Source organism: Phasianus colchicus, chromosome 10, assembly GCF_987193195.1.
Source record: "Phasianus colchicus chromosome 10, bPhaCol1.hap1.1, whole genome shotgun sequence".
Taxonomy (NCBI): domain Eukaryota; kingdom Metazoa; phylum Chordata; class Aves; order Galliformes; family Phasianidae; genus Phasianus; species Phasianus colchicus.
Genome location: NC_143445.1, coordinates 12,368,587 through 12,395,272, shown reverse-complemented (window position 1 = coordinate 12,395,272; position 26,686 = coordinate 12,368,587). Strand labels below are relative to the sequence as shown.

General features: G+C 40.6%; 1 protein-coding gene across 1 annotated transcript; it reads left to right on the top strand.

The window, feature by feature from the left end:
• Positions 1–725: 725 nt before the first annotated feature.
• On the top strand, positions 726–19,044 carry PLSCR5 (phospholipid scramblase family member 5). The gene is made up of 13 exons (XM_031596205.2): positions 726–884; positions 2,690–2,782; positions 3,952–4,245; positions 4,394–4,447; positions 5,864–5,958; positions 8,105–8,178; positions 9,215–9,463; positions 10,029–10,254; positions 12,137–12,288; positions 15,636–15,678; positions 16,481–16,701; positions 17,726–17,887; positions 18,781–19,044. The coding sequence occupies exons 8-13, from the start codon at positions 10,242–10,244 to the stop codon at positions 19,042–19,044; spliced, it is 855 nt and encodes a 284-aa protein (XP_031452065.2). The 5' UTR covers positions 726–884; positions 2,690–2,782; positions 3,952–4,245; positions 4,394–4,447; positions 5,864–5,958; positions 8,105–8,178; positions 9,215–9,463; positions 10,029–10,241.
• Positions 19,045–26,686: the final 7,642 nt, after the last annotated feature.

Genomic DNA, 26,686 nt, shown 5'->3' with positions numbered 1-26,686 from the left:
TAGCAACACCAAGGCAATACACCTGTGATAACATTGTTCAACAAGTTATTAAAAAACATAGGGAAACATGAAAATATAAACTCTTAAATGGAAGTAAAAGAATAAAGCAAATAGAATTAAATATGCCACTAAGAGAAGGCTGTAAGCAAGAGAGGAGTGCTCACCATCCTGCTCAAAGGAAGTGCAGGATTAAAGTCGTGCTCTGTTTTGAGCTCACTGCTTATTAATAAAGAGTGGATGGGAACTGAAGAGATGAAGGGACTGTATTGTGAGACACCGCAGAGCACCGAGTATGTGATGTTACTTCTGAAGCCATAATAACCATTTGATTTCTGACCCTGAGGTGAATTTTGTATACTCATATGCATGAAGGAGGTGAAGGGATGTGCACTGAGATATGCCCTTCCTTCCAAACGGTGTTTTTAGAAGTGACATAATTGAGGTATAAATAAAATAACAAAGAAGCCTTTTTCATATATGTATGATTATTTCAAACTACCAACAGTTGTCTTCACATTTGCTGGTATTTTAGAGTCCTGAATTTTAAATGGCACAGCTCTCCTTTACCAGTTCCTGGAAAATGCACTCAATAGAGAATGCATCTTAAGGGAAGGTCTATAAGGAACAGTTCTCAGAACTTTGCTGGAGTTCCCTGCTCGTCTCCTATTTGTCCTGTGACATCACTGCTAGAGAATACAGAGCCCTAAAATTGGCACTTGGCAACAGGCGAGTCTGTATCCTTTCCCCAGATTTAGAGAGGGGACCTAGTGCACGGTAGTTGCCATTATGTGGGATGCCAAGAGGCCACCCCCTGCTGTTTTCCATTCAGATGAATAGGAAACCTATGGATAAATTACCACCTGCAGCGTGCGATAGCGGACATTGTAAGCAGCTGTCACTGTAGCTCTGTAATTATGCAAGTATTCTTCCAATATTATACTATTAGATGGCCCCATCTCTCTTTCTTTCTCTTGATGATGTTTTTGTAGGTGTCAAGAGCAGTGAACTCTCTCCTTTTTCGTTCACTTGAGCCTCGGTGCAGTACAACCAGTGCTTTGCTGATGGCCTTAGCTGGCATGCCAGAGGTTGTCTTCTGCTGCATTTTCAGTACTGCATCACATTTTTGCATTGTGAGACAGATGAAAATCATTGAAATAATCATCAAAGAAGTTGCACCTTACCTTTGTGAGAGATATTGGGCAGCATTGGCTGATAGAAGCATGCAGTTGGCTTTATCCTTGTTCAGCAGAAACTTCTTGGAAGTATTTTTGGCTGAAGCAGGTTGTGGGAGATGGACCAAAAAGTATTCATGCTTTGTTTATGTGTTTGAGGGGTTTTGAGCTGAAAGGACAGGGGAACTGGCTGGCACAGAACAAAGGTGCTTTTTCCAAAGTAACAAAATAGAGTTCAGTTCTCAGCTGGGGGAACCATCTTGTTAGCAAATGGTTAGTTTGTTCCTTGAAGCTGGGCAGAAAAGCATGTTTTACTACAGAATGCTTCTGCCTTTCTCATTATGCTCTCCTGTTCCTTTGCTTAAAATGCCAGTCTATAATTAATGATGAGCTTATGAATAATAAAAACATGCATTTTCCTCAAGATTGTTGTTAAAAATGGCAGGTATTTTTATTTTTCCCCACCTCTACTGCCATGTTTCAATCTCATACTTTTGATTTTGTCCATTTCTTCTGTATAGTGTTTCTGCAAGTCTTTATTTGAACAGGAAGGTGTGGAGATTTCTTGAGTCTGCACAGAGTATAGATTTCCATCCTCAAGAGGTGGTCTTGTTTCTGCAAGGGTCTAAATATTTATTGTTAAATCAAACTACGGAATCTGCTGAATTTTTGTCCCCTGTGTCCTTTAACTTAAGGGAAGTCTGTTACAGTAGATGCGGATTTGTTCTCCAGTGGCAATCAGCCTTTTTTTAAATTAGACTGAAGTCTAAGGTGATTTTAGATTCAGCACCGAAGTTGGTAATTAGTACTGTTTTTGTTTTTTTTTTACCTAACTTTGGACTATGTCCCAAAGAATATTTCATCTGAAAGCCTTCCTTTTTTTTGCTGCCTTAAAGAAAATTCCCATTAACAAAAATTGTGAGCCAATTCTGAAACTGCCTTTAATTCTGCTGTTTACAAGAGCCTCAAAAACTTGTCTCTGCAGAAGGCATGCAAAGATTATTAAACTGGGCTCCTGAAGCAGCTGTGCCGATTAACACATTAACCCTCCCCACGCACTGACATGGCACCCAGCTGTGTGCTGTACAGCCAGCTCTAGTGCAGGCTCAGAAAGGTTGTACTGAAAGCATTGACAGTACAGGGCTGTGCTCAGTGCTGGTTACACGGCCACAGGAGAAGAGAACAGGGATAGTGACGTTCCAGATCACTGTTTGTGTAGGAACAAATGTGTGTCCCTGCCTAAAGCCACCCAGAGTGTGTCCTGCTGTGAGTCCCTGGGGTTTGTGCTGGCGGTGATGGGTGTTCACACCTGGTGGTCACAGAGAACCAGAGGGATGTTTGCAAGGTGATGACAAAGAAAAAGCAACGTGTCTGGAGGTTGGATGGGGCTTTGGACAGCCTGATCTGGTGTGGCAATCCTGCACTCAGCAGGGGAATGGAACTGGATGGTCTTTAAGGTCCCCTCCAACCCAAGCCATTCTATAGCTCTGTGATCTATATTCTATTCTATGTTGCAGGCTGCAGGTTATCCTGCTTGTGCTGTTCAAAGGCACAGGTAGATCAGGGCCATCCCACTCCTTCCCACCATTGAAGGTGCTGCTCTTCTCAAGGTAACAGTGAGGGAATACTGTCATGCTGTGATATTTTTGCCTTTTTTATCTCTTTCCATGAGTTCGACTCTGGCTTGTTTTGTACATTCACTCAACATCGTGTTTTGGGGGACACACATTACAGATTGATCTATTTATGTTAGAGTATGTAAACAGATCTTTATTAAGTTGCAGATAAGAGGAAAGAGTGGATATCCCATGTTTTGAGTCCTGCAAAGGATATCTTAAAAAGCAGAATATGTAGAGTATAATTTCTGCATTTATTGATTGATTTTGTGCAAATAAATATAGGGTATCTAGGATGATGAATCTGATGATAACAGAGCATCATCCCAAACTGATATATTAGAAGAAACCACGGTAACATAATGCCCCCTATGGTTTACAAAGCAGTATGTACAAAAGCAGTAAGAGGAATGCTTCCCTACTTTTCTTCAGCTGAATCAGAGTTCCTCAGCTACAGAGGAAAACAGCTGGCTAGGTTTTCCTAATAAAGAGGTCAAATGCTGCTAATTTAGGAGCTCTGATTCTCCTCTTCCTTTTTGGAGGCTGAAGGCAGTCAGGATCAAAAATGTCTGTAAGTGGTGGAACAGCCAGCAGCATCTGGGCAATACATTTAGGTACCGGCCAGGGGTCTGATGGAGGAAAGCTGAATGCCTGCCCCAGTGGGAGGATGCTCTGTAATTGAGTAAATGGCCACTTGATGGCAACATTTTACCACACATAAGTAAAGCCAGCAGAATTTGACAGTAGAAACTATAAACCTGACAAAAAAAAAAAAAAAACAACGAACAAACACTGCCAAAATATGTTTCCTCAAGACTCAGTTTAAAAAAGCTCCAGGTATTCATACAGCACTGCTTTCTAACACCTCCTGCAAGTAAGACCTTTTTATCCATCATATCTTGTGTATGTCACAGCTATGTGTCCTTGTAAGTGTTCTCTTCTTAGAAGACCTCATTTAGCAAGTTAGTGTTTCCTTCAGCAAGACAGCCCTTTCAAGCAGAAGTAGGTGTACCATTAATCACTTTGCAGCTTCAGTAGTAAGTTATGCAGAACATCCAAGCACAGACAAGATGTTTTGCTGTTGAATTAGCTGTTTTCTGTTCAGTTTTTATCCTTCTTCGCTACATCCAGTCTAACTGCAAGTCTTCCACTTGCCCTACCAGTTCCTATGGAATTCCATGATCTCAACAAGAGCAGAAGCACTACTGTACCTGGGAGAGGGAAGCAGACCCATCAGACTTCCTGTGGTCTGCATGGCAAGATTTTCTGACCTGTGTGACAGCAGTTTGAGTGGGAACTGTGACCATGACAAGCAGAGCTAGCCAGCTTACCCAACACTGGAGTGGATGGAATGGCTCCTGCCCACCTCTGAGCTGTTGGGGGAAAAGAAACTCTCTGATTCTTGTATGATGGTGAACCAGCAGCAATCAGGGCACAATCATGGGTGCTGTGATAAGGTATGAACAAACATACTGTTTGCTGTCATCAAGGGTCTGAACAGCATATTGTGAGTTGGTTATTCAAGTCAGGTAGTGATGTGGCTGCAAAGATGTGTCTCCTAGATCCAACATTTTACGTCTGTCTTGTATTATTCTGTGTTTTCAGAATTGATGACACCTTTCCTCTGCTGCGGTAACTGGAAAAGTTGTGGTTTTTCAGGTAATTGTCTTTGCAACCTGGGTGGGAGAGGAAAATGCAGGGACAAAGTGGAGCGACTTGCTGCATTTGGCATTTTGTCAAATTTTGCTTTTCTGCTTTTAAGCTGGAGCCTAGGTAGCAAACTTAAGTTGGCTGATTTAGCAGAAAGTGTATTTAGAACTCAAGAAGTTCACTTCACTGACATTACAGCATGAATCCACTGGCTTCCACTCAGTGCCAGTGCTGGAGTGGGGAGTGTCTCCTTTTCCTCCCTTCTCCTGCAACACCTGCTTATCTACTGGACAAGGACTGACACCCACTGAATTCACTGCTAAATTTGCCACAGCTAAGGTTAAACAAAAGGCTATTTGTTATTTTGGCTATTCATCCATCGGTGTACGTACAGTTACTACTTAAATTCCACAAAAGTACATGTTCAAGAGGCTTGTGAAAAATGAAGCAGTTTTCCTCCCTGTGATGGCAGGGATCTCAACTGAGTTGTGCTGTCAATGGGAGCACAAGAGGTTATCCAGTTTTCCATAATCTATAAAGCTTCTTCAGACTCATGTCATTAGCTTTCCTGTGGTAGCACGCAGCAGAGCTAATAATGCAATTATGGTTCATGTAGTTAAACTATGCTATTGATATTTTTTTTCCCAGGAGGCCTTCATTTCTAGCAATTCTAATCATCTTCATTGTACAGCTGTATGGATTCTACGTTTCACTATGAGGGAAATAAAATTGCAAATAAATACTATCTTTCCTAATGTCTCTGTAAATGCCAGATTTAGTAACCATTAACCAAATGTTAGAGTCTATAAAATGTATAATTCTTTGCCTAAAAGAATATAGAAGAGACTACATTCATATCCTAGTCACCAGAATAAACTGTCTTGCTGGAGTAAGCGAGAGCAGAATTTCATCCAATCCTTGATTATTCTCATTTTTTGCTGTTATGATTCATTACATTTTTCTAGTTTTTGGTATCCTAACTTTTCCCCTGTCTATTGTATTTAAAATGTAAGTATTAGAATAAGTTAGTATGATTACTGCATGAAAACAGTACTTCTGTTCCTCAGTAAAGTGGGGAAAATATTCAGCCTGTCAGTTTGAAACCTATCTAAACAAAATGCTACTCAGATGTACCAATTGGACAAGTTGTGCATAACTTACTGCTGGCCTCTCTTGCTCCAGTTTGGTAACAGATCATAGAATCACTAAAATCACCCAGTCCAACCATCAGCCCAATGCCACCGTGCCTGCTAACCACAGCCCTCAGTGCCATAGTGCTAGGGGAAAGAAACAGGCTGTACTGGGGCAAACAGTTCTGAAATGGTGAGCATCCATTTCACCTGTGCAGAATTTTTCTTATTTTGCTAACCTAAACCTTTGGCAGTTAGCTAATATTTTCTTCTCCCTTCTTGTTTCATGTAACAGAAATCTGAAAAGAGCTTCACAGTTATCTAAAGTGCAGATTTATCACTTCTGGCAACTGGAGAACAAATGGGAAAATTTGCTCTGATTTTCCACTGGTGAGTGAACTATGATACAAAAAGACAGAAACGTAAAACAATTTAGGGAGAAAAAGATTCAGCTATCCATATCTAATGTTGATTTGTGCAGAAGAGTGGATTAGCATGCATACAGAAACGTGATTTGAGCGTTAGCATTGCAGCCTTGGTGACCACTGAATGGGCCAGGTAACCCGAAATGCAAAACAGCAGCTGAGAAGCTTGTGTCCCTAGAATTTTGTAAGTGCTGTTTTGTGAGTTTGTTGGAAAGAAAGCAGTAAAGAAGGATTTTTAAAAATCCATGGCTTATCAGTTTTAATAGTAGGAAATAATATGAGAAATAAAAACAACTGTTATCCCACAGGAACTGTTTTCTTTGGTAAGCAGACCACGGTCATCCCTTCAATAGAGCATAAGAAAAACAATGAATGCAAAACCTAAAGGTTTTCAAATTTAAAATATGAGCAATAGTTTTGCTGTAGCATCGGATAAAAAATTTAAATGTTGCTACTAAATGTAGAAGAAAAATTGAATGAGATTCTTAATTCCTTTTATTCTTTCTACATTATGAAAAGCTTTATTAGAAATAAGTTCATCCAAAACCTATTATTCTTTCAGTATTCTAATTAATAGAGCAGGATTGTGAATTTATTAATTAAAATAAGATACCTCAGGGAAACTGAAATTAATTTTGATGTCCTAATAGAGTTACTGTTATGTCATTCAATTTTGTGGATATCTTACCCCTTTCTCTTCTCTATTCCCTCACATTTGTTTTAATTTGAATTTGGAATTTGAATGTTGACTAGTGACTTTCTAAGGATGCAGTGGAGATTATCTTAGAATGTATAATTTTAATTTTACTGATAATTTTACAATAGCTGCACCCTTGCGAGGGTGCTGGGGCTGCACACCTAATGAACACTGAGCGTGCTCTAAAGGAGTTTGGTACAAGGTACCTTCAGGTCTTCCACACTGCTCCTTTATTGACTTATTTTTGCTTAAATCACATCGGTCTGCTTAAATAAACTAACATCTTCATGGTCACATTTTCTCAACCATGTCTAATAGGATTCAAACTGAAATATTTGGGTCTGGTGTTGAGCTCAGTCTTTTCCATATATTGGGTCACTATATGGGCATGGAAGCTACTTGATGAATTTCTAGTTGGTTGTTGAATTTGCTGGCATCTATAGGTTTGCTAACATCTATACTTGGACTCTGACCCAAATCAACATGTGCTGGAGGTAGCATTAAAATTTCTAATACATTTTTCAGTGCAGAATGTAATACTAAGTAAAAATCTGTAGGTTGGGGCTTACTGCACAGTCACATTTGATTCTTGCACTCACACAGTATTTCTTCTTGTGCTAAAGGGTAATCTAAGAAAGAGATGGAAGGCCACATAATTTCCTATAAAAATGGAAAATGACAATGTAAAGCATTAAAGCTGGTGACAATAGATATTTTAGGGAAAGGAAACTTAAAATGGAAATTGGCGTTAGTTATCCCTTTTCCTAGCAGCCAGGAAGCTCTGGAATTGGTGGTGATGCAGAGTGAACTGATGAGAGCAGGCAAAGCACCCTGCACTCTGCTTTTGGATGGCACAGCACGTCCTGACCTCCAGAAACAAACAGCTTTCTCTTATATTCTACACTTTGCCGCTTTCTCCTGTTTTTCTCCTGGCACTTTGGCCTGGTGGACACAGCCTGTGAATGTGTTGCAGGTGTCCAGCACCTTCACCCAGCAGAAGGGAGCAAACTCTGTTCCTATTATTCAGTCTCCCTGCAGTAGAAGAAATGTAGGCAGTGACCCACAGTGTCTTCAGTGGGGGGCGATAAGGCTGAGCACAGTGTCTTGGCAGAAATTGGGTGCTGGCATTTGACTTCTGGAATAAAAGTCAGCTAGAATTAGTTGTATGCGATTAGTTGTTTGTATGTCCCTCCCTTGCTTGTCGTTTTTCCCTATGTGTTTTTAAATAGCACCAAAGGATGGCTGCATTTGTGGATAAATATGATTAAGTCTTCTGTTCCTGCAGTCCTTAGCGAGGCTGCCTTTAATCACAGCTGGAGCAGATTTTGACCAACATGTGGGTGCTTAATATAAAAAATAAATAAACTGAGATTAAATAACATAATTTTAATTGTAAAGACTTATCTCATTACAGGACTCGTTTTCAGATCCTGCAGAAATTGATTGATATAATCTACTGAAAGGATTGTTTCAGTCTAAAACAATAAGGTAAGAAGGGGGCATTGTGAAAGATATGGAAATTTGTGAAAGAAATGGGGGAAAAAAAAAAAAAAAACACACAGAAAATTTACTTCAGGCCAAATTTTATGTCTTCCTATTACCACTTACTGCAATTTTGTGAATAATGCCAGGAAATAAGTTCTTTGGGGCAAAAACACTCTAGGGAAATGTTTATTTTATGAGTAGTGGAACACTGAAGCTTGGCTCCTGCTCACATCTGGACCTGCCCCTGCTACCATGGTGCTCCTGGAAGGAGCCCACACATGTGCCTCAGCTCTGCTCTCCTTTCCACTGCCCACTGTCCAGGTCAGGCATCCCGCTGCAGACACAGTGTGGATGTGGGGATGGGCCAGAGTGCTGTTTGGAGCTCACAGAAAATGCTGTGAATATTTGAAACTTTTCCTTCGGTATGTATCTCTTAGTGTGTGTTTTTTGGTTGTCTGTTTGTTTGTTTGTTTTTGTATTGGGCACGTTTCTCGAACTGCCCTCTTGCTTTATGCATTGACAAAAGTACCGGGATGTTTTTGGAGTGGTTTTCTGAGAGGCAAAGCAGACTTTTTTCCTTGTTAAGGCTGGATGTCATACCCAATCTGCCTTTTGAAATTTTTCATCCACCACTTTCAAAGTTAGGTTTATGATATTTACCTGGGGCTTTCTCTCTCCCTTTCTTCTTCAGGAAGTTTGTTGGAGCTTTGTGCCTGCTTCCCAGGTTAGATCTTCTGCTCTGAAGAAACACATCTTTGACAAGGAGAAAGAAGCAAAAACTTTTAGTCATTCCTAATCTTTATTTCCCGTGATGGGAACTTCTTCCCAATCTGAAAGGATTTGTTCAGTGCAGAGTTGTTCAGCAACCAAATTTCCTGTGTCTGTAAATAGGGCTGTGCTGCTCAGTGACATCTCAGTGCCCAGTGACAAGCTCCCAGGCAGTTTTACGCAGCCAAATTTTCACATGTTCCACTGTGGGCTTTGCATTTACTAATATACTCAATACAAATTGTGTTCCTACTTGCGTCTATTCTTTCAGAGATCCTCATCAGTATCTCCCTCAGCTGCACCCTCCAGAGATAAATCTGCTCGGTGTGCTCCTGTGGACTGCTCCAAAGTGGCAGGACCCGCAGCAGCAGAGCAGAAACGCTCCCCAACACCTCGTCCTGCTCCTCCGTGCGCTCTGCTTAGGCTCTGCCATTTTGCAGCCATGCATCATATCTGTCTGCAGCTCACATGTGCATGATCTCCATGGCGACTTGGGCACTTGAGGTAGAAATATGAGCTGGTAAGTCAAGGTTACCCCCCCCCTCCTCCCTCTTTGCTCTCGGTGCAATGCGGGTAATTGCGCGTTATGTGTTGGCATGGACGGTGCTTGCCCGCAGCAGGACACAGGCAGCCCATTTCACTTCCCATGTCTGTTTAAGCACTTCTCAGTGATCAGCAGTGGAGCCCAAGGGGTGTGGAGGGGCTGCATGGGGCTGTTCCCGGGGGTGAGGTCTTGGGGAGGGGAGACTGAGCCCCACAGGAAAGTGCAGGGAAAAAGCCCACACAGCTCATCCTGTTCTGAGCACGGGATGTGTTGAGTGGGTGCCAGCAGTGGGGAGATGCAGGTAACACCTCCTCTGTCCTTGCAGCATACCTGCAGAAATGGAAACATAAATATTGAATTATAAAGGCAGAATTTGTATTGTGCAGAATACATACATATATTATAAAGTGGAGTTTGAGGTTTAATGCGTTCTGTTTCCCAGTGGGTACATCGAAGTTTTACCTCTTTGTATGCACAAAACACTTCTTCTTTCCATTGGTGCAAACGACTTGAAATGAATAATGTTTTTCTTGTTTGCTAGCATCATCTCCCCCTGTTGTCCATCGACATAAAATGCAGTGTTCTGGAACATGAGAAAGGCAATACGTTTCCTCCAGTTCTTTGTAAGCTGATATGAAGTAGACAGACACCTTCTGAAGTTTTGTGCATGCTGTGCTCTTTTTTTCTTTGCTGCAACAAGAAAAGCCTTTTCTTTTAACCTGGCTTCCTTTGAAGAAGTAACTCAGGAAGCTTCATGGCCTCTCAAGGTAAGTGCATCTATAGTCTGTATTTTTAGATCATGTTTACAGAAAACTACAGTCTCGTACATTTCCAGCAATCAGCAGTCTGATGAAATGAGAGTTTCAGGCTAAAACCACAGCAGCCAAAGCACGGTTGTTTGGGCTTCTTTTAATTTTTCAGTATTCAAGAGGCTCCTAAGGAGACTAAAATCTATAATGGAGTGTTATTTGAATAAAGTGCATTACAAAATGTTTGCATCTGCAATCAGTCAGGAAATGGTGCTTGTATCTTTGTGCTTAAACCTGTCAGTATGGGCTGCATGGGAAGGGCACGTTCTGATCCAAGATTCACACAGATTTCGCACTTCTTTCCTATTCCACTTTAAAAATATGAAATCAGCAAATGCTTTTCACTTTCAAAACTGGCTAGAGTTTTGCAGGAAAAACAAATATCTGAAGAATAAATGAATCCAACCAGATTACTTCTTTCTGGGTTCATTTCTGTCACGTATTGTCTTTGAGCTGCAGCGCTTGGCTGTTCAGGGCTATAGATAAACACGGGAGTATGCTGCTCTCACAAGCCATCAGCATTCATTTTTTTTCCATGCAGTCAAATCCTAAAGCTAAGCAGAAGGACACAAATCTGTTTTTTCTTAACATGAATGCAACCCCACAGGGATTGCCCTGGTGTGACGTACGGAGGCAGATGCTGGCCCAGGGAGCTCCAGCAACGTAATGCTTACCCCTTTATTCCCCCACCAAATACTTCAGACATTCAGTATTTACAGCACTAGAAGTTATGCAGCAGGAAACAGATTTTAGAGCATTGTTGTACTCTTGGAATATACGTTTTTCCCCTTAGGGAAAAGTATACATTTCACCATGTAAAAGAGATCTGGTTCTGTATATTTTAATGCACAGTAATTAACAGGAGCAACAAAATAGTCATGTTCTGTAATGCAGTTTTCATAATGAAGGAACTTGGTAATATGCTTCTGTTAGGAACCAGTACCTCTGCAGATTGCTCACTGCATCATGTCATAACTTTCAAGTTCTCCCGCACTGTAAATGAAGTAGGAAGCAGCCATGAAAATAGACAAAGCCTCAAAGTAGCTTAGGTTGTCATCAATATTTAATGCATCTACTGTTTGATTTTTGTATACCTTAAAATTTGACAGGTAGAACTGCAATTTGTTGTCTTTTTTCCTTTTTATTATCTGAGAATAACACTAACACTCGGCCACTTCGTGGCATTTCATGTAACAACAAGAGTTACGGCAGTAACAGAACCCTGTGAGGTAAAATGATGCAGAAGAGCATATAAAATATTTATCCGCCAGTTATACATTTTTAAAAGCCAGCTACAAATTCAAAGGGGTTTCTTCTTCCTCCTGTGGTCTCTGGCTTTGAAGGAAAGCAGTGGCTGCAAAGGCAAATTAAGATCAAAATATGATTAAACGATGAATCAGCCACAGTGGGTTCAAATAAAGCTAAAGGACCTCAATTAAACCCACAACTGCAAAAGGCAGCTTCAGACCTAAACCCAAAATTACTTCTGGAGCTCAGACCATGCTATACCTGAGTACTGTCACGTAGGAGAAAAAAATGGTTGGTTTGGTGGCTGTTTGCTGCCGAGGCGTAGGGGCTCAGTTAATGTGAGGGCTTGCCATAGATGTGCTGAGAGCTGCAGCTGGCACATGCTGCACGAGCAGAGCCGGTGTTATTGCAGCAATGGGAAGGTGCTGGCACTGAGACCAGCTGCAGCAGACGGCCAAGGTGCTTGCTCCTCATCCGAGCTCAGATGCTGGTATAGGCACAGGCAGAATGTGATGCTGGTGTCCCAGTTCTACCGGCTGCTGTTTGGCACTCCTCATTTCTTTTTTTTTTTTCTTTTTTTTCCCCCCTGCAGAATCTGAAGGACAGACAAACCCAGTCTTTAAGGACTACCTCCCTGGTTCTTCTGACCTGCCGGAGCAGGACAAGCCTGCTGAGCCTGCAGGCCCGTGGAAGCAAGCCTCACACACGCATAACTTACCACCTGGACTGGAGTACCTGAACCAGGTCCAGAATCTTTCCCAATGCTGGAACTGTTCTGTTTCATCATGGATTCCTTTGGTATTTGGGGGGTGGGAGTGTTTGGGGTTTTTTCTTGGGGAGCGGAAATTAGATATGAAGAGGCTTTTCTGTTGTTTGACATTTACTATAAGATAAGGAATGTACAAATTATAAGCTCTTCATTGCTGCTATTCATCTCTGCAGAAATCCATTTGCTGTGCATGCAACTCTCCTTGCCCCCAGACGTGATTTTTTTTCTCTCTAGGACTTTCTCTAGTTCATACTATGACTACTCTCATTGTCCCTCCAGTTTCTTTCCAGCTCCTTAAATGAAACCAGTGCCAAAGCCTGGCTGACTTCAGAACTCGTCTGGTTGACTAAAACCAGCAGTGTGTGAGGGAATCACACCCCTCTCCCTGAGGAACATGGAGGTCTTTGGAGCAAATTCCTCGTGCCCACAAGGACAATATTCTCCAGCTCAGAGGGAGAAGCAAGTTCTCAAGAAGACCAAGAGAAAGCCTGAGCAGCTGCAAACTTGCACCTCTGTTTTGGGCTGTGAGGCAGAAAAGGGGCAGTGCCCAAGCAGTGTATTGCAGAGAAGTGGGAGCTGAGGAGTAGTTATGAGGCTGTGGTTCTGATGCATGACTTGAGGGCTGTATTTAAAATATGCTTTTCTGTAGTTTTGTATGGAGGCAGAAATTGAATGCATTTTCTATTTAGAACCTAAGACAGTTAACAAAACTGGGAGACCTTTCAGAAACCATCTTTCATGTGGAGTTATGATTTTCATTTCATGGAGCCTGTGCACAAAATGATATGTGTTGTCAATTACAGGAGCATTTGTTCACAGACTGTGGAGCTACATTTTTTAGTTGAAAAGTGATTGTGATAGTCAATACTTGGCAGGTTACATATTCAGCTTTCTGCATGAACACGAATTACACCTTAGCTTTATCTGTACAATGTGGGCAAGCAAATTCTATTACTCCATTTTATGGAAGGATTACATCTGACATAAAGTCTTCATTCTCAGCTCAATAACCATGTGTCTGTGCTGCAGCCCTTACTAATTATTCTCAGTTTGCTCCTGAGATGACTTCTGGATCCTTGTGTGTTTGGGTCCCTATGAGGCTGCATTTGTGGGGGGAGGGCATCAGTCTGGCCCTCAGTGTCCCCTTTTCTGGCCAGAGGAAGTCCTGGGAATCCATGGTCTGTGTCAGAACTTGCAGGCAGAACCACTCATATAAATGGTGGAAGGTATTTTCTAGATGAACTGGGGATTTTTGACGGAGCGTACTGTGTTTGCTTCTGGTTTTATGCGCGTTATGGATGTGGGTTCCCAACTGCAGTGGGCACAGAGAAGTGCCATCTAAAGGGCACAGGGAATAGAGAACCTGCTTTAAAACAAGACTGCAAATTTTTCATTTTTAGATAAAAATAAAATGCTATCAGAGCAGGAACTCTGACAGCTGTCATCCTTGGAAGTAAAAACAACCTGGGGGGGGGGGGGGAAGGCATTTAATTTAAAGAATGATTTCAACAGAAGAAGGATTATATAGAAAGTGGTTGTGAATAAATAGAAGATTACAAATAGAAATGAGGTTCTGGGATTATCTCCAGCAGGAGCAGGGAAGATAGCTGGATAGATTTATTTGAGAAAGTTGAATATATTTCTTAATAAGGCCGTAACACGCTTGCCTCTGAAAGCAGGATCCAGCCCCAGTGAATCTCATAGAGATCCCCACAGTCTTATGCTAAACAGGAACTCAAGGGCACAGCGTGTAGCACTGGATGAGAGGAACAGAAAACATCTGTCACTATGCAAATGCACGCTGAAGTCAGTCGGGCTGAGGAGCGATGCATTTGGCTCTTGGAGGTGCTTCAGAGCATGGCGATAAACTGCCTCTGCCCTGCTGGACTTGCTTTCTGTAATCATCACAAAAGTGACACTCTACGTAATTTTTTACAAAATGGGTTACCCCCCAAAAATGTGATCAGCTTCCAGATCATAGCTGTAGTTCTGGGAATTGTGTGGAGCCCATCATAAAAGTGGGGAACCTTTGCCCAAAGAAGGAATAGATGGAAGAGACCTGAGAATTTTCCAAGCAGCTCAATGTTGTGTTGTGCAGTAATTCAGGCTTTACCAGTTTTGTAAGAAGCTTCTTAGTTTAGACTTGGTCAGACTGATGAGTCGTAAATTTAATGCCCACAAAACTAAATGCTAAGGGTTAACTTTGCATAAGGAATTTTAGCACATTCCTAATGTGCTAAAAAGTTCAAGAGGACTGAGACCCATGTAAAGCAAAGGGCTTTCCATGCTTTCAAATGCAAGCACAGAATTCCCTTAATCCACAAGTGCCTTAATGAAAGATGCATCAGAATGGCTGCCTTGCAGCAACAAGGCAAAACAAGCAAGTCTAACAAATGGTACTGCCTGTTGGCTAAACATTGCCTATGCTTTGTTCACAACAAACTGGTACACAGTGCAAAATCACTCAAAGTTTTTAGCAGTTCAGGCTCATTATTTTTCTTTCCTCCGTGAAAGCCTGTGTGGGGGAAAGAAATCCATATTAAAATCAATACTAAAATATTAAAATATCCCTGCCATCTTTAACCTGTTTATTCATTTTTCATCAGCAGAGCTCTGCACTAACTTCCCATGAGCTCCAAGGCTTCTCATATCTCATGAAATCTAAATGACAAACAGCAAAGCTTCTTGGGAGAAGATTTTTAAGTCCAAATATTTTTTATTATTTCAATTACTGGCATGCACATTTTAGAGATTAATGAAAGGGATCTGGAAGTTTATCTATTACCAGCTTTTCTTTGCTGTCTGAACTAGCTGCAGGAGATGACTGGAACTGATAAATTGCTGCAACAGTTTGAATGTGTACAAGAAAATATTTATCAATCGTGAAATATACATATGCTGGAGAGCTGTGACGTGCAGGTCTCAGATGTCTGTCGTGAGCTTTCTGTCTTCAGCTGTGAGTAATGGCAAAATTCAGTATCAGGCGTCTGATGCCCATCTGGAATTTAAGAAGAAGAAACCAGCAAAGGCTGAATTGTCACATGAAACATGCATTAAAAAGTCACATAACACTGAGAGGTAGGCTGAAATTAAGATTTTGCAATAGTAATGATTATTTTCTAAAGCAGAGCATGTCAGAGGGACAGTAAGCACAGAAAAGTGGCAGTTTGTAACCAACTGACAGGTGAGGATGGTTTCAAGCAGAGGGTTTCTTTGGGGAACTCTGGAAGGAAAGGAATGCAAAGAGACAGGTGATCGCCAGCAGCCCCAGACCTTCCAACACCCACTAGTTTATATTTTTGTTCTTTCTTTTTTGAAACAGCTTGACCGGATCATTATTCATCAGCAGGTGGAGCTCCTTGAAGGTATGCTGCAACTCTTGTGCTCCAACTACTGCTGTCTCTAAAGGGCTTCCAAGCCCAGCTTCATGCTGACCTTCTATCAAACCTCCAGCATGGTGTTAGTGTGGTGAGATGATGAGAGGAAAGTTAGAGTGCTCCAGCCCTAAAATCCTTCCCTCAAAGTTACTAGAGATTTAATTTTTCCATGGATTGGAAAGACGGTTATTGTTTTAAACAATGATGAATGTGCTACAAGTGAATAAAGAAAGGAAGGTCAGGAAGCATTAAATACAGCATAATAGTTTGATTTACGTGGTTCTTCAAAATTTCAAAGTTTCATGTTCAACAATTAAAACACTTTAAAATGTATTCCTTGGTTGTATTTCTCCTTTTTGAGAAGTTTTGGCCTGGTTCTTGGGCACCTCTTTGAGTGAAAGTTGTGTCATGGCAGTGGGATAACCTTGTATCAATATTTTTCCCAGTGTGCAAAGTAAGAAAAGCCAAAACCAAAACTCAGTGTATGAATTCTGTTTTGTGATATATATACTGCAGTTTACAGCAGATTAAAGTATTTGATCTAAATGTTCTTTCAAAATAAAACTTGGCATTATTATTTCATTATTATCATACCTTTTCTTTATCTCACCATTTAAAAACATTTAAAAATTTTTAAACAGTCTCTGTTCATAGTTTTTTAGAGTATATACCACAAAGAAGACTGGAGCTGTAAATCTGTATGCAGAGCAGAATTCGGTGAGTCTTGGCAGAGGCTCTCTCTAATCTAATCTTATGCTAAGGTAACATCCAACTTGTTTGGCTTTTTTAGCCATACTTGGCACAGAGACCTGCAGCAAATATGAGATAAAAAACCATTTGGGACAAAGAGTTTACTTTGCAGTGGAAGAAAATGGTTGCTTCAATCGTAACTTGTGTTCACCTATAAGGTCTTTCACCATAAGGATTGCTGATAACTCTGGCCGAGAGGTGATTACAGTGAATAGACCCTTGAGATGCAACAGCTGCTGGTTCCCTTGCTTCCTGCAAGAGGTGAGTGTTGCCTAATTGCCTTTTGTTCGAGCATCTCACTGCATGTGCTCTGCGTTAATTAAGCCTTGCATGACCTCGGTGAGGATGGCAGGAAGGAATTTCCAGCCGTGACCCAGCCTGGGCTGCATGGAGGCAGCTTCTTTTCTTGCTTCTGCACTTGCTGATGCAACACTTTGAGTGAGAGAAGAACCCAAAGGCCTTCATTTAGAAGCAATTATTGATAAACAAGGCCCTTTTAGAAGTAATTTAGAAGTAATGTTCCCAGCATGCCTCTGATGGGCATCCCAAATAGAGTCCTGCATCTGATAACACAGATCTCCCTCCGTTTAGGGACTGCCCTGAACCACTGCTCACCCTGCTCAGACTGACATCACTTAGTGCTGTGGATGTGCATCGCTCACTGCAAGCACAGAGTGGGAAGGAGGGACTTTTCCTGGGGCTGGCAGTGCAGGCTGTGGCTGTGAAGCAGCTCTCAGGGGAAGCTGGTGTATCATGTCAGGGCTCCACCTCTCCAAGGCCATAGAAAATTGCAAAAAAAAAAAAAAAAAACTGCTTTGAGTGAAAAACAGACCATATTGAGAATAAGATCTTTTCTCCTTATTTTTGACTTTCATTCATAGATATTATTTTAGGAAAATGTTTTATAGGGAGACTTTTCTACCTACGTTCTCGGTTCTGCATCCACATTTTCAGAAGAAAGATTCCTGGGTAGCACAATGACTGCATAAAATAACCTATGGGATACTCACACATTACAGGTTTTTTGTTTTTCACCACAGCATATAACTTTTATCAAATCTTACATTTGATGTAAGATGATAGCTTCTAGTGCAGCTTTTGGGTTCTCTATTGTTCACTGTATTTAAAAGCACCATTAGATGCAGTGAGATGTCCAGTTCATGGTTTGGTAAAATTATACATAACTGCATTAAATAGTTTGTAATTACATAAATGATAAAGTGTTATGGAAAAATGTGCAAATACAAAATTAGTTTGTAAGATTTGATTCTGTTTTGTTTGTTAGTTAGAAGTTCAGTCCCCCCCAGGTACAGTAGCTGGTTACGTTGTACAGAACTGGGACCCATTTCTGCCTAAGTTTACAATACAGAATGAAAGTAAAGAAGATGTACTAAAAATAATTGGCCCATATGCAACTTGTGGCTGTTTTGAAGATGTTGACTTTGAGGTATGTTACGTATGAGTGTTAAAGAATTTTACGGTTTTGCTGCTTTGAATAAAATTCTTAATCAAAAATCCTGTCATTCTACTCTTAAAAACATTACGTACATTGCAGTAACTTGGGAACAGAATCACAATCACGTGCACTGGAGTTCCAAACTTCTACATGCAGATTTCTGCAGATGTTTTCTGGATGGGATTGATAATTTTGCATCCATTTATCTTCATTTGTCAGGGCAAAAAAAAAAAAAAAGAAAAAAAAAGTAATTTGGAGGAGCCTTTGAGATACTTAGGGCATGAAAGAGAATGAGAGACTGTTGAAAAAATTGTGAACAATTTTCTGATGTAAACAAAGCTCTTCCTCTTAGTTACATAATCATAAGAGAACTTCTGTGTTTCTAGTCACATCAGAAGACTTCAGTTGGTAATGTTCCTAATTTTGTTATTGTGTGAGGAATGGGGAGATGGCTGTGTAATCAAGAACATATCCGTCAGTTGTAGGAGACAGCAGACCACAGCAGTGCTGCTGCTGTGACTTGGAGCATATCTGAAACTGAAAAAAAAATCCCTGTGAAAGAAGAGCAAAAGTGGTGTAAACTTTCATAATTGCTTCCCCCCATTTTTCTGTCAGCTCTGAAGATTCTGATGTCTCCAAATTTGCAAAAGAGAGCCTTTCTTGAGTGCCATTCCTAAAGGCAAATCTGACACTCATAGAACATTTCAACAACAAGAAGAAAAGAACAGCCTGACAACTATAGAGTACTCTGAATGTCAGGGCAGAGTCATTAATTCTGTGGAGATATAATCAGTGCGTATTTGATTTATTTACATTTAGGCTTATTCCTGTTTTTTTTTGTTTTGTTTTGTTTTGTTTTGTTTTGTTTTTTTTAATTGGTGCAGGTAAAAGCCCTCAATGAAATGTCAACGATTGGCAAAATTTCCAAGTACTGGTCTGGATTTGTAAACAATGTCTTTACCAACACTGCCAACTTTGGGATCCAGGTCCCAGTAGATCTTGACGTGAAAATCAAGGCAGTGATGATTGGTGCATGCTTTCTCATCGTAAGTATGAAAAATCAAGAGGTAGTCCCAAGAGCTGGACAGACTGGGACCAAAGAGGTCCTTGCTGTTGGCTGTAACCCTACAAAGTCATACACGCAGTGAAAAGTCAAACCATTGCCTAAAAGAGAGCTTGTGCTGCTTTTGACGCTAACATGTTAATATTCGTATGCAATGGCTTCAGCCATCTAGAATTTGTACCTCACAAAATATACATAAAAGGACAAAACTATTTAAATTATTCATTGCTCTAAAATACCAGCAACCTATATATTTTGGATTTATTAGGTTAAAAAAAATAACTCGTGTTAGTAAAGATTTTTGGATTGTCCTCTGACATTCTTATTGCTCAGTGGCAGAATAATAGAAAATGATTGACTAATCTAATTAATTTATGTAACAAAAGCCTACAAGCACGACTTCTGATATTATTTGTTGCATTTTTGTACTTCTGTTACCATTCACTATTTGTTTACTTGTAGGACTTAATGTTCTTTGAAAACTCTCTGGATGGCTTATAACAAGATGACAGAAACAATAAAATATGCAGAATGTGTTTCAGTAAGTAAAAATGAACATAAATTGATCTTCTTGCTTTGAAGACTTATATGTTAGATACTTTCTAATTCTTTTTCATTTTCTTCCAGAAATCTCTTGAGCTTTGGACATGATTTTGAACTGCGCAAATCCTTGTTCCTTATAAGAAAAGAAAGAGAGCTAATGATGTTGTTTATTAAAATATATGTCTTGTAAATAATAATTTCCCACTTACATTTTACATGCGTTGTAGCTAAACATATACTTTTCCCACAGAGCACTGTTCCAAAGGAACAGTGCTATTCTCTTCTTTCTCTTTTGATCTTCCTGCATGGGAAATCATGAAAGATTAGACGAAGGCTTGCAGCGTCACTGATGAAAGTCTCTGTTTAAAGAACTCTTTGATGCTCTGCGAGTGCTGGTACCAGTTACTAACCACATGAGGGTGTGTTGTGGGGGATTTGGTTTAGCTTTTTCATAATTTTAGAAGTCATTTTCTGATTTGTTATTTAATTAATAGTAACAAACTGAGTTTGAAAGCAACAAATATAAAGACATCACCCAATGGGAAGTTCAAAATGGTATCTATTTCAGTGAGTTGAAAGAAGGGAAGTGATGTTTGCTCGCAATTTATTTTATGGCAAAGATTTATTTAATGAGCTGTGGCCAGAAATTTGGCTTCCAATAGTAGATGGGGGAACTTAAATTCCATTCAGAAAATCTGGACTTTTGCTGCCTGTATTGAAAGCAGGCACTATGGTTTGAGAAAGTCCCCTATGTGCACACAAATCACTTAACTTCTGAACTATCCACTCAAGAATTTCATTAAAAGGTTTTTTTTTTTGTTTTTTTTTTGTTTGTTTGTTTGTTTGTTTTTGTTTTGCTCTTCGTAATATCTGATGGTTGATAACTTCTCAATTGGCCTTGCATGAGGCCATCCGAGAGCAAACACCTTCTTGGAAAACAATTATCTTTTTTCTTTGGGCTCAGGTATTCTCTATGGTAAGACTGTGCAATAGGAGTATACGAGTTTTCTGTTAGGTAAGTTTTACGTAACTGCTTGCTCCTGCAGTCACAGTATTTCATAATACTGTTCCTAAGCATTCATGCCAATACAGGCTTTTAGGGACAACCTGGGGATTAGGCCCAGCCAGCACAGATTCATGACAGGCAGGTCCTGATTGACCAACTTGATCTCCTTCTTTGATTAGGTGACCCACTTACTGGATAAGGGAAAGACTTTTGATGCAGTCTACCCAGACTTTAGCAAAGCCTTTGACACTGGTTCCCACAGCATTCTCCCACAGGAGCTGGCAGCCCATAGCCAGGTGTACTCTTCTCTGGGTAAAAAACTGGCTGGATGGCCAGGCCCAAAAAGTGGTGGTGAATGGCGTTAAATTCAGATGTTCCTCAGGAGTCAGTTTTGGGGCCAGCCCTGTTTAAAGTCTTTACTGATTATCTGGGTGAGGGGATTGAATGCGTCCTCACTAAGTCTGCAGATGCCACTAAGTTGGGGGAAAGTGTTCATTTGCCTGAGGGTAGGAAGACCCTACAGAGGGATCTGGGGAGGCTGGTTTGTTGGACTGAGGCCAGCATTCATTATATACATGCAAGACATAAACAAAAACATTTTGTTGCAAAGTATTTCCCGTATGAACTTACTTATGCCTCTCTCAAAAACTTCAATGGGTTCTTCAAGAAGCAGAGAAGTACCATAAAATACTGGTGGTAAGAACAGTTTCCAAGGGGAACACCTTACAAATCGCCTGGAATGCTAGATTTTGTAACACAAACTGGTAATTCAATTCTTGTAAATAACCAAACACATCAACGGAAGGGAGAGGAGATGATGAATAATTCATAACAATGAAAAAGAGCTAAATTTATCAGGTGATTAATTCTCAACAAATATTTAGACTAATTTTAATTTAATGTTCACGGGTATGAATTCAAACACAGTAAATCCAGGAAGCTGCAACTAACGTTCCCATAGTGAAATTAACTCAGGAACGTTCATAGATTTAAACAGTATGTTTTAGATTATATACCACACTTAGGTATTTATACAGATTTACATATGTCTTGAAAATAACTGCGGTTAACAAGCTCTGACAATCATCATTATTTGTTAACCGTTTCACTACCAGCTCTCGCTATAATTCCTAGCAGCGGCTCAGGCTACGATCGGCAGAACAGGAGAACTGCGGGGAGCGCTGCTGTTTCCTTTCCCTGTACACTAGCAGTGGGCTTCGTGGGCAAGAAGCTCCCTCCTGTGGAAATCTAAGGTTTTGCAGAAGGACACAGGTGACGCCAATTTGCTTTTCTCACTAGTGTAATTCTGTTGAATTCAGTCCTTTCACTCCTAAGTTCCCCTAATGCAAATTGAGAAGAAGACCCAGATTCCTATTTTATTTTATCCCTTTAAATCACTTTGCTACCTTAGACAGAAGCAGCTGTTCTTGCATCCAGTCTTGCTTCTCACACCAAACCATCTCTTGCACTGATGCTGTGCGTAGCCAAATGCAGTGCCTGCTGAGACCAGCAGCTCCCCTATTCTTTGCCACTTTTCACCCCCAATCTCCACTCTTCTGATAGCCCTTAACAAGTCAAAGACATCTTTGAAACAAATGTGTCCAACTCACGTTGAATCTAATAAAGCTGTCTTTACCTACAGGGCTGAATTTGGCCATCAGTGTCGTAAGTGAGCAATGTGTGCTTGCATACGTTTTGTTATATATTGCAGCCAGATGATGGTATTGTAGTTCTTGCACTTAGTGACTTGGTTGCTGTTTTTGTGCGTTAGTCTTCTTTATTCTTGGAAAACAAACAAACAAACAAAAAACCAAAAAAACACCACTTGCATATGTGTATGTATGAATGCCCTGTTTAAACCCAGTGGCAGCCTCTGGTATGACCCAGAACTGCCTCAGCCTCTGGACAAAGCAAAGCATGGGGACTGGGACAGCTCTTGCTACCAAGGAGAACTTCTTTGGCAGCCTGCTTGACCTTGGTCCTACCCCTCAGTATCCTGGCAGAAATACAGTGCCAATGCCAGCACTTTTTCAACTAGAATTTTATGTGAGGATGGGAATTCAGGCTCACCAAAGATGGAGTTTAGTGTGTTATTACGAAAGAAAATTAACATTATTAAAAAAAAATAAAATCTGCAGCTGTACAAACTTTCTTACTAACAGCAATGCATTTCACATTTTGGGTGCTCTTTACAAAACTCACATTTCTCTGTTCCTCAGTGGCTCCAAACCCCAGACGAGAATTCAGTATTTCCCACAGGGACAGGTACAGTCTAAAGCAGATTCACATCCTGAACATCTATACAGAAACACTTTTGTTCTAGTGAAAACCTTAATTCAGCCAACTAGTTCCCCATTCTATGGCTAGCTGCTGTGTTGATCTGCGTGATGTGTAGCTTTTGTGCTCAGTAGATGGCAGCAACAGTTCGTTAATAGAATGGCATTCACAGATCACAAGGTGTGCTCAGGACTCTGATTAAAGTTCAACACACTTTTAACCTCTTATTTCTCCCTTAGCTGGAGAATTTTTTTTCTTTGTTGCCTGATATAAAACCTTTGGTGCAAGATGCTAGCTTGTTCTTATCGCCTGCTTTTTACAGCTGGATTACAGGTGACAAATATCTCATGAGGTAACATGGGCAGGAGCCAGTCTACATCAAAGAGAGCATTTCCTTTGGACAGCCTCAAACCTATCTTCTGCACCCGGAGTATCTCTCAATCTTCCTCGGGTGGATGGAAAAGCTCTGATTCCAGGGCACTCCCCACCTTCTGCAGAAACAAAGTGCTGTGTCTAAAAGCAGCTGCTTTGTGGTGTGCTCCCTGAAAGAATAGGGAGTTTCTATGGGTGAAATACCTTTGTTCCTGTCTCATATCATCATGGTGCATTGCAGTGTGCTGTCCTGGGGCAGAAGGTGGAAACCCCCAGTACTGCCACAACCCAGATGACAACAGTACCTGGGAAGAGAGTGACAACACAGCATCTCTGTTTCAAATGTTGAAATAGTGATCCCAACTCAATATTTTCTAATTAAGGTAAGTGCTTCCTGTACTGAGAGAAAAAAATATATTCTTCCTATTTGACTCTCTTCTTAGTTGAACTGCTTTCTTTTCAATTAGGATGATATATTCTAAGTTAGAATCATACATATTACTTTAATTCAAAGAGCAGCTCCAGGTTTTTATGTGTACTTTTCTTTCCTGAAAAGTGGCACCCTTGGTGGGGGTAGGGGGGACCTAAGCTTTAGATCCTTAGGAAAAGTTATTCCGTATTCTGTGAAAGGAGATTTGTTGGGTTTTTTTGAATGCAAAATGTTTTGTTAAACTCAATCTCTCTTAGGAATAGCATCCTCAAAGCCAAATCACTCCCATTAGCAATTGCCATGAGACTGACTTGCTTATTTATCAGCAGTTAATTCCTTCACTCCTCTCACAGTGAAGCTAAGAAATAAGTTTACTAAAGAGATGAATACTTATTTTTTGACTGAGGCAGCCCAGGCTAGATACAATTTCCTGCTTTCTTTTCCATATTTGTTAATGTTCTTTTATTAGCACAATACTAACCTTTCACAAAATAAAGTTCAGGCTGACGCGTGCCTCGTGATTGTACCTCGAGTACATCAATTCCTTTAACTAAAAGGATAGGAAATTTTTGGCATTGTGGAAAGAGACCTGTAGGTGACTTTCTGATTGTGCATCTCCAGAATTGCCACTGAAAATTAATCTAAATTCACAATTAGGTCTTGCATTCTACTCTCTTGCAAAAATGATAACAGAGATCTCTCATCCCCATCATCTTCTGTTTCCTTCTGGCAAAGGATTAGTATTTCTGTAGGAATCAGAGCCCTGACCTCAAGTACCCTGATAGCCTCAAAGTCTACTTGAAAGCTTCAGATTTGTATTGAACTTTCTGTGCCACAAATCATGTCAACAGGATGTGTTACCTCGGTGTGTTTCTCCACACTGAGGTACTTCAGGGATTTTTTTTTTTTTTTTTACTCTGTGACAACCACATCAGGTAAGTGCTCTACTTGCAGTGCAGTTGTTTTGTATTAAAAGAAAAAGACACAAGCTACCATTGCTCCATACAGAAATACTTCCTGGCCAGAAATTGCTGGATACCAACAAGCAGTGTGAAGGAGTAACTTGAACAATTCAGGACATTCAAAAATGTAAGAGACCAGAAAATAGCTGGGAATGGGAAAGGGACTGCAGGGAACAGTGCCTGTGTAAACAGGCAGGGTGTGTCTTCTGGCATGCTTTGTTCCAAACAGTGGAGAACCTGGGGCCGATGCTGAAGTGAAGCGTGCCAGTAAGCGTAACACCTGAAGAAAGAATACATATGCAAGTCACAAAAGCTTTTGTAAGCTAAAATTGTTTGCTTTAGCTGCAGGAAGCAGAAGTGGTGGCACACAGCCATTTTGCCTTGATTTTCATGTGTTTTTCAACAAAGAAGTCATCTCCTCTAACAGTTGTGTGCATGTGATTCCTGCAATGAAACTGGCTGGAATGCTATCATCATAAGAAGATGCAGTTACATGACTAGGAGAAAGACTCAGCATACATCAGACTTGACCCCATAGTGACCTGTTTGCACAAGCAGCCTCTGCTTTCTCTGAAGCCTTTAGGTCAATTGTTCTGTCTACCCTTGTCAGAACTGGATTTGGCACATTTTAGGAACAGTGTGTTTAGTTTGAGCTGTCACCACCCTGGTTAGCATTGTCCCAATGTTATGAAAGGTGGAATGACTAGGAAGCCGAGAAGCACTTGACCAAGATGAATAATTGTGAAACAATAGTGTAACTTCCAGGAAAGACTGAGACCATCACAGCACAGAGTGGGCAGGGAGTGCAGAAGGACACGGTGAGAATGAAATATTTATGGCAAAAGTAAAAGAATGCTTTCAGCTACTTGTCAAGTCTAATTACATCCTTAAAAATATAAGCTCAGTGGAAAAAATATGGCAGAGATTCATTACAGAACAAACATCTGCTTGGTGAAGTCATTTTTCTAGTGCACTGCTGATCTGTTCAAGCCATAATACTCTGCTCTTTTGTACTTAAGAAATATCGCTGAGAGAAGATGATGAAGAAAGAAAAAATGTTTTAAGAAAATCATTGACAACTTGCAGCTCAACAACTGAATCAGGTACTGGATGGCAAATACTATTTATGATACCATGTGTTGACCAAGACCATCAAAAATGTGAGTAACAAATCTGACATTCTTAGTTTAAGAACTAATAGGACTAAATTTAAATCTCCTGTGCTCAGGATTTCTAAAGAACAGGCCCAGAGTAAGAGAGAGGTTTCTGCTTTGATAAACAAGTGGAGAGTTGTTAGGGTAGTATGGTTAGAGTAGGGTAGTATGGTTAGGTTGTGGTTAGACTTGATGATCTTCAAGGTCTTTTCCAACCTGGGCAATTCTATGATTCTGTGATAAACAATCTCTTCACTCCACATCCAAAGTAATTCCTGAGATAAGAGAGTTCACTGTACCTGATGTTGACATCTAAGTAAGACTTAATAGTAAATAGAGTTTATGTCTGATGTAAATATTTGTTTTCCTTTCCAAAGTTTTCCCCTTTCTGGCCTCCTGTATCTCTTAGCTCTTGTCCTGGATTTCCTTGAAACTGGCTATGTGTTCAGGTATTGCAAAATTCACACTCGGGCTGATAAAAAGAAGTGAGTGCACAGTGTACATTATGGCACAGCCCTATTAGCCTCATTTGTGACTCTTCCATGTTTCAGCACCTCCCTTACTGACCTATGGCACCTGATTAACTATCACATCATATAGTAAAATCACTGAACAGTTTGGGTAGAAGGGATTGTAAAGCCCATCTAGTACCAACCCCTGCCACGGTTGGCTGCTCACCACCAGCTCAGCTGCCCAAGCCTCACTCAACCTGGCCTTGAGCACCTCAAGGGAGGGTGGAGCATCTACTGCTTCTCTGGGCAGCAGTGCCAGGGCCTCGCCACCCTCTGAGTAAAACATTTCTTCCAAATATCTAAATCTCTAATTCAAATGTCCCCTGATTTAATTTAACAACTAGTAATGTCAGAGTGAACTGTTTTTTTTAGAAGCTCAAATTCAAAAACAATGCTAGGATGCATAAGAGTAGCTAACTGTAAATTAAAACAGGCGTGGGCTGAATGCTTTCAGATACTCTTTGTTGTGCT

Bases quoted from the DNA above. Each gene is read 5' to 3' on its own strand.
- PLSCR5 (XM_031596205.2), top strand. The intron at 12,289-15,635 runs GTCCAGAATCTT...TTTTTGAAACAG, and splicing joins GACTGGAGTACCTGAACCAG to CTTGACCGGATCATTATTCA. The intron at 15,679-16,480 runs GTATGCTGCAAC...TGGCTTTTTTAG, and splicing joins GCAGGTGGAGCTCCTTGAAG to CCATACTTGGCACAGAGACC.